Genomic DNA, 12,417 nt, shown 5'->3' with positions numbered 1-12,417 from the left:
TGAGAACTGATGTGGAAAAAAGAACAATCTGGGACGCTAGCAAGGCCGTGATGCGAGGTTTCCTAATACAACAAAACTCCATAAAGAGGAAAAAACAGAATGAGAGAAAAGAAAAACTTTTGGAAAAGATAAAAGAAGCCGAAAAGAAATTGAGGTCCAAACCAAAGTCTCATGAGATTTTGAGAGAAATAAAGTATTATCAGACACAATATATGGAACTGATGAATCAAGAGATAGAATGGAAGATAAAGCAAATGAGACAAAGAACATTTGAATCGGCAGACAAATGTGGGAAACTCCTGTCATGGCAACTGAAAAAGAGACAAAAATTGAATACTGTGACATGTCTGGAAATGGAAGGAAAAATTATCCACAAACCAAATGAGATAAATAACTGTTTCCTAAGTTTTTTTAGGAAACTATATGCACAAGGGCCGGTTAATGAGCAAGAAATAGAAGAATTTATTAAAAAGTACGGACTACCAAAGATCTCAGATCAAAGTAAAAGGATTTTGAATGAGAAAATAACAGGACAAGAAATAGAGGATGCCATCCAGAAGATGAAATTGGGAAAATCCCCAGGACCAGATGGCTTGACTGCTAGATACTACAAGGCATTGAAGGAATGGATAATACAACCATTGAAGGAAGTTTGTAATGAAATTTTGGAAGGGAAAAAGGCACCCGAATCGTGGAAAGAAGCTTTTATTTCACTTATACCGAAAACAGAGACTGAAAAGAATCAGGTTAAAAACTACCGCCCTATATCATTACTCAATGTGGATTATAAAATTTTTGCAGACATTTTAGCAAAAAGACTAAAGAGAGTTTTGGTGCAGGAGATTCACAAGGACCAAACAGGCTTTCTCCCAGGGAGACATATGTCAGACAATGTAAGGAATATTATAGACATTTTAGAGTTGTTGGAAGTAAATATTAATAGAAAAGCAGTGATAATTTTTGTGGATGCGGAGAAAGCCTTTGATAACATTTGTTGGACCTTTATGAAGAAGAATCTTCAAGGAATGGGGGTAGGCCAAGGATTTGAAAACGGTATAGGTGCTATATACTCTAAGCAAAAAGCAAAGTTGATTGTTAACAATGTGGTAACGGAAGAGATTCCTATAGAAAAAGGTACACGACAGGGATGCCCAATATCACCCTTACTTTTTATAACAGTCCTGGAGGTCTTGCTGAACATGATTAGAGGGGACCAATTGGTTAAAGGTAGTCAGCTCGGAGCTAAAGACTATAAATTAAGGGCATTTGCAGATGATTTGGTACTGACTTTGCAACAGCCAGAGACTAGTACTAAAAGAGTTTTAGAACTAATTGAGAAATTTGGTCAAGTAGCAGGATTCAAACTGAATATGCAAAAAACCAAAGTGTTAGAGAAAAATCTAACAATGGCAGAAAAAGAGAAGTTTCAGAGTGAAACTGGTTTAACAATAACAAAAAAGGTGAAATACCTGGGTGTGAACTTGACTTCTAAAAATGCAAACCTATTTAAAGACAATTATGATAAATGTTGGTCAGAGGTGAAGAAAGATTTAGAAATATGGTCAAGGTTGAGACTTTCCTTGTTAGGCCGAATTGCTGTTATTAAGATGAATGTATTGCCTAGAATGTTGTTTTTATTCCAGACACTCCAGATCTTGGATAAGATGGACTGTTTCAAGAGGTGGCAAAAAGATATATCAAGATTTGTCTGGCAGGGCAAAAAGCCCAGAATAAACTTTAAGATTTTAACTGACGCAAAAGATAGAGGGGGTTTTGCCCTGCCGGACTTGAGACTTTACTATGAATCGGCAGCTTTTTGCTGGTTGAAACAATGGCTACTTCTTGAAAATACAGACATTTTGGATCTGGAAGGGTATGACAATAGATTTGGTTGGCATGCATACATATGGTATGACAAGGTAAAACTGCATAAAGGCTTCAAAAACCATATTGTTAGGAAAGCACTGTATAATGTTTGGATAAGATATAAGGATTTACTGGAAAGTAAAACACCCAGGTGGTTATCACCTATGGAGGCTAAAGAGATAAAAAAACTAAATATGGAGTCCAAATGGCCAAAGTATTGTGAAATTTTAGAACAAGACGGTGAAAGAGTTAAACTGCAGAGCTTTGACAAATTAAAGTCCAAAGTACGAGACTGGTTGCATTACCATCAGATAAACGAGGTATTTAAACAGGACAGGAAAATAGGTTTTCAGATGGAGAGGTCGAAATTAGAAACAGAATTGTTAGAACCCAATACTAAGAACTTGTCGAGAATGTACAATTTGCTGCTGAAGTGGAATACACAAGATGAAACGGTAAAATCAGCAATGATCAAATGGGCACAAGATATAGGTCATGACATAATGCTTGATGACTGGGAACAGTTATGGAATACAGGTATTAAGTTTACAGCTTGTAATGCATTGAGAGAGAATATAATGAAAATGATCTATAGGTGGTACATGACCCCAGTCAAACTTGCAAAAATTTACCATTTGCCCAGTAATAAGTGTTGGAAATGTAATGAGACTGAAGGTACCTTTTATCACCTTTGGTGGACCTGCCCGAAGGTAAAGGCCTACTGGGAAATGATCTATAATGAAATTTAAAAAGTCCTTAAATGGACATTTTTGAAAAAACCAGAGGCCTTTCTCTTGGGCATGGTGGGCCAATTGGTGTCAAGGAAAGATAGAACATTCTTTGTGTATGCTACTACAGCGGCAAGAATTCTTCTGGCAAAGTATTGGAAGACGCAGCAGCTACCCACTCTGGAAGAATGGCAAGCGAAGGTGATCGAGTATATGGGAATGGCAGAGATGACCGGCAGAATCCGTGACCAGGGGAGTGAGACGGTGGAAGAAGATTGGAAGAAATTCAAAAAATATCTTAAAGACTGTTGTAAGATTGATGATGGCTGAGATGTTATGGTTATAAGAAATAGAGATTTGCAGCTGTAAATCATAACTTTAAAGAATGTAAAATGAAAATGAGCGAATTAATTGAACTAAGGGTTGCTGAGAAAGGGTTAACATAAGGATGCAGAAAAAGGGAGGTATGGGGAAGTCCGGGAAATAAGGTGTATGAAAATAAGTTTAAGAAATTATACGTGTTTATCTGTTTGTATGTTTTGTATTGTTTTGTTTTACTTTCTGTTTTATATATGTTGGAAAATTAATAAAATTATTATAAAAAAAAATACAGTATGTATCTGTGACTAGCCTGTACCTACCTCACCATACAATCCATTCTAGACATGACCCACAGAATTTGGTGCAGCTATTACATTTGTCCATTATTGACATTTATGTATTTATTTAATAAAATTTATATACCATTTGATTGGTGTGGTTTTTTTAAAAAAAACACACACCCTCAAAGCATTTTACAAAAATACATTTAATCAAGCTTCCTATATATTTACTAAGGGACAAATTCCAAAGAATTAAACATTTTTTTAAAAAAAAAACCCTGTTAGTTTACTATAGAAAAAAGGGCATTATGGCACCTCAAAATATGCTTAGAGTAATTATGGGTTAGGGTCCAAGTTATATAATAAGTTTGTGGAATGTAGTATACAAAGGTTTATGCCGCAGTGAACGGAATGTGTTACAAGGTTCTTTGTCATGATATGTCTGCATGCCAATGAAAGCCCACCAACAAGGCTATAACATTTTAATGAAACAACATAATTATTTGTTTGCACATCATCCTAGTCTCATGGGTGGCTTTTCATCTGACTGTCATTGTTCTTTGTGAGTTATGTTCTTATAACTTTCAGCTATACTGGCCTTTGCTGGAAAATGATACCATAAACTTTTCAACAATGCTGAATGCTTGGCTCCAAAGCTGTTGGAAGAGCTAATACATCCTTCTGTGAATAATAGTGTTGTAAAACTATCCAGCTGACCAAACAAACCTATTCAAATATTGTCTCTCTTTTATTTTTTACAATTCTAGTTTTGTAATAAAGAGGCTTTCAAGAGCAAATAACTTATTCTGTACAGGCCCACCCCCCCACCCCCGCTTTCCCGTATTATGTAAATAAAACATGCTTACAGATTTCACAACAGTTTATGCTGGGCTTGAAGGTAACTTTGTATTATGATAGCTCAGCTTACTAAAGTGAATTGTAAATAAAATGGCCAGTTCTCTGCTGTTGGGACAGTCCACAATCTGTTCCAGCCCCATTGTAATTGACACGAAATTGTGCAAGAGGATGGAAGAGAATTGTGCAATGGAGTCTTTGACATTGCTGCTACCTTTTGTTATACCTACTTGTTCAGGACATGTTCCCTAACAAGATAATTGCTAGGTTTTTTAAATGGAGGCATGGAATGCCTCCAATGGAACAAAACCGGGACAGGGACTCTCTCTCTCTCTCTCTCTCTCTCTCTCTCTCTCTCTCTCTCTGTGTGTGTGTGTGTTATACTGAGTCATACTAGCTCAGTGTTCTTTCCTCCAATTGCCAGTAGCGCTCCACAGTCTCAGGAAGTGGTTTAACTTACAACTTGTTTTCTAATTTGCTTAACTGGAGGTACCAGGGACTGAACCTGGGGGTTCCTGCATGCAAAGCTACTGTCCTTTCTGCTTCAGCGTTTTTCCAAAGCCTAACATGAAAAATTGGAAATTTGGTGGGAAATTGAAATAATCTCTTCTTCTCATTCGCAATAACTAGCAGCCTATTTCTTTTCAAAGCAGCGTTTTAAACTGATGTTGTTATCCAGATGCAAATCCTTCAATTCCAAGATTCATTTGTGATCATCTTAGTGATGTTACTGCTTCTTTTAAATACTGGATAATACAATCAGTTTCAGATATTTGGTGCAAGAGTGTCATCCTATTTTTAAAGAATATATTATTTATTGTACAGAAATCTAGACACATGCACAAGGATAATTTTTTTTTTGACATTTAGTATGGCACTTTTTGTATGTGGTGATAAAAAAACACGAATATCCAAAAGTACTTCTGCTACAGTACTTGTATTTTCTCAACTTTTCCTCTAAAAACACAGGGCTTAGTACACCTGTGCAGTTTTTTGTGTGTGAAAATATTATTGGAAAAAGAAAGAAAATGTTATGGGCATCTGAATACTCTCATCTGCTTTTGTTGCTGAAATGGACTCCATTATTTCTGTAAGGTCTTGAATAAAGTCTGACTTACATTTAGTCATCGCTTACTGCAACCTTTATAAACTTTGGTGCAGTGCAAAAGCTGTGACCATCGTCTCCTTAAAATCATTCTTCTCAGGTGTTTGATTTTCATTTCATATTAGTTTCCAGACACCCTCTAATGAAATATGTGAATCGGTGTATCATAATATTGCAGGGATCAGCTACTGACTTTAGATCTGTCCCTTTTCCTTTTGACATCATTGCATCACTATAATACTTAAAAATATATAGTTGTTTCATGTGGCATTTTTCACCCTTCCTTCTGTTTTCTTAATGTATAGTACCCATGCATTAGGAAATACCTTCTTTGTTATAAATAAAATTATCAATGTAAAGTTTGTTTTTACTTGGGCTGGTATGGTTTTCCCCAAAGAGAAGAGTGGGATTTGGGCAAGCTGCCCATGGCCCTGAAACCTCATGTACCGTAAAGTTTTCCAAGTCATAAAGGCCTAAATTAAGGCTTTGAATTTACAGCATGTTAACATGAGCTATGTTGTAATTCAATTTCCTGCCTTCTTTTCTTTCTCATGAATTAAAGACTGTTTTACTATTATACGTTTCTTCAACGCACTACACTAGAAGGATAGGTTTCTTATGTATTCAGATGTTTGTGAAATTATACAAAATAGCTGTGGCACAAGAGTAATGCAAAGATCTCTAATAACACAAATTAGCTGCTAGTACCTAAAGTGCAGAATCTGAAATATTTTGTTGGAGGTGTTCCTAGTAAAGAAGAAAACGGGAAGGAATGCCTGGTATGTTTAGCTACCATAGAGATGTGTAAACAAGAGGGGAACAGGACTCAGTAACTTGTTTTCTGACTACTGTCTTGCAAAATCTTTCTGATTTTCATGCACCGAGATACACTGTTTTAAGCTCCTTTAAGAAAAGGTGGAGTATAGATGTATGAATGAATGAATGAATGAATGAATATTTAATAATGTGGGCTAAAAGCATGCCTTTAGAAACAAGAGTTTATTAAGGCCTCCGGTGCACTAGGAAGACAGACTCCTAGTTCCTTAGTGTGCTGATGACAACACGGCTTTTCAAACACTCTGAAAGTAAGTACTGGAGGAACCCAAATACTTAACGAGGTTTAATGGTTCGTATATACGTAGGTCAGAGAGGCAATAATGCAGGGCCACCCATGAGGCAAGGTGAGGCAACCACTTGGGGCAGAAGGATCCACAGTGGCAGTAGATCTGGTCTCCATAGAAAGCATTGCATCAAAGAGCATAGACACTCTGGTCCTTCAGAGACCTGACCTTAACATGCTCTTCTGATTGCATGGAGGAACGAATGGCATTTTCAGAGTAATTAAAAAAAAATGTGTTTGTTACAATGTATGACAATTATCATCACTCGGTTTCATGCTCAAAGCAAATTGGAATATCAATAAACTTATGTCCTAATAATATGATAATGTGTTCTAATAATGCTTAATTCTTACTTTCAGGTGACTGTAACAACCATTGGTTACGGAGACAAAGTGCCTCAGACATGGATAGGGAAAACCATTGCATCTTGCTTTTCTGTGTTTGCAATTTCATTTTTTGCCTTGCCTGCGGTACGTGGTTTAGAGTATTTCAATTTGTTTTCAAATAAGTTTAAATTCATATGCATACATGCAGTATTTTCTCATTGGGAGGATTCTTACATATTTGAGTTCGAACGCTCTTGAGCAACTGTTTATCACTGCCAAAGTGATGAATTTCTGTGCTTGGGTGTTAATCTGGCTGGTTAGATTCTGCCCAAATACTGTTGGGGCTACCATACTTTTTATACAATAGTTACACACAAGCCCTGGATATTTATGCATCCATGCTTTTATCACAAGCATGTTGTATCATGAGTTTTGTGGTCTGCTATTGTTGCGTAAACAATTATTAGTGTGGGCATATGTAAAATAACCATGTGCAAAAACAACACAAAGTTTTAATGTGGGTAACTGCCCACTGTAGTTCCTGTGTACCATACAGTCTCTTTAAAAGCGTGACTGTAAGTAAAAGTGCAAAAATATCTGGGTCCAGTATAATGGAAAATATGGAAATACGGAAAATGTGGCAGCTCAAGTAGAACCAGCCAGAAGAAATCTGGGACGATCTCAGATTTGGGGCAAATACCATTTGAGCAGAATTTGCTTGAAATTAAATTTAAAAGGTATATTAAATATATATTAAATTTAAAAGGTATAAATTTAAAAGGCATTTCTCTTCTGAAAACACTCCTTTCTTCAGGGTATTCTTGGTTCTGGATTTGCCTTGAAGGTACAGCAGAAACAACGACAGAAGCACTTCAATCGGCAAATTCCAGCAGCTGCTTCTCTCATTCAGGTAATGGTGATTAGAGCCTACATTTACTGCATATATTTTGATAGATATTTTTTTTAAAGAATCCTATTGGGTTGGACCCAGCAGGTGCTTTTGTGCAACGCCAAGGAATTTTGATCCAGTGGCAGGTGTCTGTTAACAAAGGCAAAGGAGCAGTTTTTGCCTATTCCCTTTGCTTTCTGCAGCCCCAGCACTCTCAGAAATCTGTTCTGGAGAATGCCAAAACAGAATGCCAACCCACCAGCACAGATTTCAGGAAGCACTAGAGCAAGCATAGACAAACTCAGCCCTCCAGATGTTTTGGGACTACAACTCGCATCATCCCTAGCTAACAGGACCAGTGGTCAGGGATGATGGGCGTTGTAGTCCCAAAACATTTGGAGGGCCGAGTTTGCCCATGCCTGCACTAGCAGGAGTAAAAAGGGAATTAAACATCCCCCCTTTCTCTCCTGTTAGCAGACACCTGCTGGAGCAACAGTGCTAGGAGGTCTACTTAGATTCTGTCCTTGGTGCCTCGGCTTGTCATGAATCTGAAAGCTGCTCTGAGACCCCCCTCCTACCTCTATACACACGTTTTGTATTTATAGTTTTGTTAAAAATACTGGTAATAAAAAGTATGTTTCATACAATTAGTCTTGGCTGGAAATGGTAATACAGATCTTGTTTGTTTCACTGTATTTTGCACAAGCACATTTGCTGTTAATATTTTTTGTCATTATTTGTTTTTTGGGGAAAATACAATTATATATTAGTTTTGTACATTTGTAATTGGCCTTTTCTCTTTTTGGTGTTTGTTTATAAGAAGTCTATTTTATTTTTTGTTATCTTTTGGAATCAGGCCAGTTCAAGTGGATTAATTTGAAGAAAGCCCAGCAAATGTTTGAAACTAATCTGTTTTAGCTTTTGAACCATTCTGAACTGAGGATTAACTTGCCTCATAATTAGCATGAGTTTTCTGAACTAAGATCTCTTCTCCCACCCCCTAATTTTGAAATTTCCACTATCCCTAATTTAGACAAATGTTCATAGATTTAAAAAGGTTGCCCTTTATAAATTAATGTTGGTTTTCTGATGATACACAAATGTCTTTAATTCATCTAACTAATGTTTTAGACTGCCTGGAGGTGCTATGCATCAGAAAACCCAGACTCTTCTACATGGAAAATATATATTAAAAAACCGTCCAGAAATTATCACTTGATGTCTCCTAGTCCCAAGCCAAAGAAAATTGCGATGGTGTCGGTAAGCAGCTACATTACCATTTCCCTTGGGCATTTTGACACATTAATGTTTAAAAATAGATGGAAATGAATGCTTTTCCATAGAATATGTTTTCTCTACACAAAACAGCCTTTCTTGAAAATGTGATATTCAACGTTAGTCATACTCAGGGCAAACTCACTGAAATCAATAGGCTTATTCTGACTATGGCAAAAATTGAATATCAACCAATATTTGCATAACAAGATATTCTTCATATGATACAGGGGCAGCGTCTAGGGGGGCTGGGGGGCCAGGACCCCCCAATATTTTAAAGTAGGGACCTGGGTCCCCAAAAAAATTCTGCAGCAATCATCAAAGGGACACACCAGGGTGAAGCATCTTCTTCCTGGCACATTCCTTTGATGATTGCCAGGGGGCCTTCCAGGAAAGCGCTCTGGAATTCTCCACCAAGGATACACCAGTGCAAAGCATCTTGGCCCCAGCAAGTCCCTTTCACAAAGGTAAGGCGGGTGGGGGTGGCAGGCCAAGTTGGCCTGGCCTGGGGGGGGGTGTGCCATGTGTGTGACATCATGCATGTGCGACGGGGCCTCCAATGTTGGGGGCAACTCGGCACGTCTGATATGATATCACACACAGCCATGTATAGTCATGATTGGGCCAGTCTGACTAGCTGGCAGGAAGCTCCAAGAAGCTGTGTTGAGTGTTGCGCAGTTTTATTCCTCTGCACCAATCATGGGAGAGGATCGGACTTTGTCTCCTAAATTTTGTTTCAGTGACAAACAGTAAGGAGGTAGAATTCTATCCTCTTGAGGACTTCCTTCATAGACTATGGCATTGACTAAGAAGTCAGTGGTTATAATAAAAGGAAGGCAAGGGGAGAAATGTAACTATGGAGTGATATACTCTGGGAGGAACACAACATTAGGAATTCAACATTAGGGGATCACTTCATCAATACAAGAATTTCTGCTTGCCTGCTAGAGTGATTTCCCCCTCTCCTCCCCCTCACATCCTGTTCATGAAAGAAAAGGTAGAATTGTAATTTTATAATAAATCGTAATTTTATTTTCCCTCGGTTACTTGTAATATAAATTAATTTCTTGTGTTGAATTAATTACATCTTTAGCTTAGCTCTGTTTCTGTTTTTTTTAAAGAAGATTTTAAAATGTATTCCTCTCAGGTAAAAAAGAAGAAAGGCAAGACGGAAAAAGATAATGGGCCTTCTTCTCCTGACAAAATGTTATCTGTTCCACAAATCACATTTGACCATGTGATGGAAGATCGGAAATCTGAAAACTACTTGGACTCGAATGAAAATTCTGGTAAGAATTTCGGTTAGAATTTGCATAAACTTAACACGGCAAGCCAAAGCCTAGGGGTAAGGCCAGACGTTGGGGCTGGGCAGAGATTTCCCTCTGCTGGTCGCCTCCCGTGGTGTGACGTCTGCATCACTCTGCCAGTGTAGAGTGGAAGTTCCGCCAGCCAGATCTCTCCAGCTGGCAGCCAGTGGAAGAACCTGAAACTTGATATTCTGGAGGCAGGGGAGGGAAGGACTGAGCTGGCCCTTAATCTCAAGCCATCCCATTATTGCTGGATCTCATGCCATCCCACTATTGCCATCAGGCCCAGTTTGGACCCATTCCAGGCTGGCACAGTGCTTTGACAAGCCTCACTGCTTCCTGGTTGGGGTTTGGATTATACCCTGAAATAAGGAGCTGTCATTTAACCAGACCAAATAGCCTAACGAATACCTGAGCCCTGAAGAAATTTATAGCTAAGAAAGTTTATAAGAGGCTGTTCTGCTTTACTGCCCACAAGTTTCAATGCTGTTGTAACAGATTGAACCTACATGTGCTTGAGTGTCTTTGTCGAGTCTGTTTCAAAATATTTTACTCTTGGCTTGTAAATATTTCCTATAGAAACCATTTTATCCAGGGATTTTAGAAAGATAATTTATGGATCTATATACTTAACGCCTTAACACCTCCTGACCATAATCTTGAAGATTAGCACCTTTCTCAACATCTATCTAGCGCTTTGATTATTTTTATTTATTTATTTTTAAAGAAAACTCTCTTGCATTCGACACTTTCCTTAGTTTCTCCCCCCCCCTTAGTTTCCAGCATTTATTTGAAATCTGAACTGTGATACTGAGGAAAGGAAACTAAAATGTTTAACTAAACCAAAGCCTTAATCTTCATCTCTGTTTAGACTGGTTTATTTATATACCGTATTTTTCGCTCTATAAGACGCACCAGACCACAAGATGCACCTAGTTTTTGAAGGAGGAAAACAAGAATAAAAATATTCTGAATCTCAGAAGCCAGAACAGCAAGAGGGATCGCTGGGCAGTGAAAGCAGCAATCCCTCTTGCTGTTCCGGCTTCTGGGATAGCTGCGCAGCCTGCATTCGCTCCATAAGACGCACACACATTTCCCCTTACTTTTTAGGAGGGAAAAAGTGAGTCTTATAGAGCAAAAAATACGGTATATTATTCTAATTAACAGTATGACAGTATCATTCTAGGGTCCAGAGGCTACTTATTCACTGTTAAGTTGCTTTCTGTTCTACATGAGTCTTCTGGGTAGCCTCCATTTTTTAGAATAATAATCTGATTTTTCTTGTTAGCTTTCTGCAACATCTTTAAAAAAAATGATTCTGAGGAATACTTGCACAGATCATAAGCGTTCAAGGAAAGCACTGCTTTGTCCTCCTATATACCTGCTACTCACACATGGGTATTTTTAGAGCTCACATCCCTTTCCTTTGAGAGCTTGTTTGCCAAGTTTTCTTCCAAGTAAATTTCATTTTAAAAAAAAAAGTGCTGTAGAGAGCAAATATCAATGGGGAATACCACATTGGAATGCATATCAGGTAGAAAGTTCACATGCAGTTCTTGGTTTCTCAATAGGTTATGTAGTACAAAAGATGTTAAAGCTTTCTTTCACTGCTTTCTATGCCCAAGTGACATTAACCTTTAACTGTGACTTTCACCATTTGAAGGGCAACATAATCTATAAGCAGGTACTAACTCCAGTTTAGAAACAAAGGTTTCCTTTTCCTTCTGACATCTATTCTCCCTTTTTCCTCCTCCTCCCTCTGTTTTCTTCTCTCAAAACTCTTACAAGTGTACAGGACAAAAAGGAATGTTCAAATTTCTTGGTAAGTTAAGGAAATTTGTATTTTCCTACAGCATGCCAGACATTGAAAACTTAACATTGCTTGCAGTGCTTTTCTTATGCTCCCGCTGGCCATTGGCTATACTACTTTTCTGCTAACATTCTGCAATTGACGTGGGACAAATGTGCATTCTTTCACATCTGTCCTTTATCATGATTCAATCAGTAATGAAGAAAAGTAGGATTTTTAAAATAAAAAAATCCTGTTTAATTACATGATATACTCTTAACATTGTCTCCCATAATTGCATTGTAGCAAATGAGTTAATCCACTGTCTTTACTCAGTGCCATTTATTTTCTTTCTTCACTTGCTCATTTGTAACTGATTAGGATGACATGTGAATCCCATTGTTTTATATTTTTATTTGAAGTCTGCAGTAAAAAAATGCAGTGCAAGCTTATGCATGTTTACTTGACAATAAGCCTAACTGGATTCAGTAGGGCTTACTCCTAGGTAAGTGTGCAGAGAATGGCAGCCTAAGAATCTCAGTTCATTACCTTTC

The 12,417-nt window shown here is 37.8% G+C and overlaps 1 protein-coding gene across 4 annotated transcripts in view; it reads left to right on the top strand.

The window, feature by feature from the left end:
• KCNQ1 (potassium voltage-gated channel subfamily Q member 1) overlaps nucleotides 1-12,417 on the top strand; it is a 307,659-nt gene that overhangs the window by 89,419 nt on the left and 205,823 nt on the right. For 2 of the 4 annotated variants that reach the window (XM_082193511.1, XM_082193514.1), the window contains exons 7-11: nucleotides 6,637-6,747; nucleotides 7,418-7,513; nucleotides 8,624-8,752; nucleotides 9,915-10,056; nucleotides 11,870-11,896. In XM_082193511.1, coding sequence (XP_082049637.1) covers nucleotides 6,637-6,747; nucleotides 7,418-7,513; nucleotides 8,624-8,752; nucleotides 9,915-10,056; nucleotides 11,870-11,896 — 505 coding nt within the window. The remainder of the gene's footprint in view (nucleotides 1-6,636; nucleotides 6,748-7,417; nucleotides 7,514-8,623; nucleotides 8,753-9,914; nucleotides 10,057-11,869; nucleotides 11,897-12,417) is intronic. The other 2 variants (XM_082193513.1, XM_082193512.1) reach the window with 1 other exon arrangement.

Source organism: Podarcis vaucheri (assembly GCF_965113315.1).
Source record: "Podarcis vaucheri genome assembly, chromosome: 1".
Taxonomy (NCBI): Eukaryota; Metazoa; Chordata; class Lepidosauria; order Squamata; family Lacertidae; genus Podarcis; species Podarcis vaucheri.
Note: the sequence above shows the minus strand (reverse complement) of the source record. Positions and strands in the feature narration are given on the sequence as shown.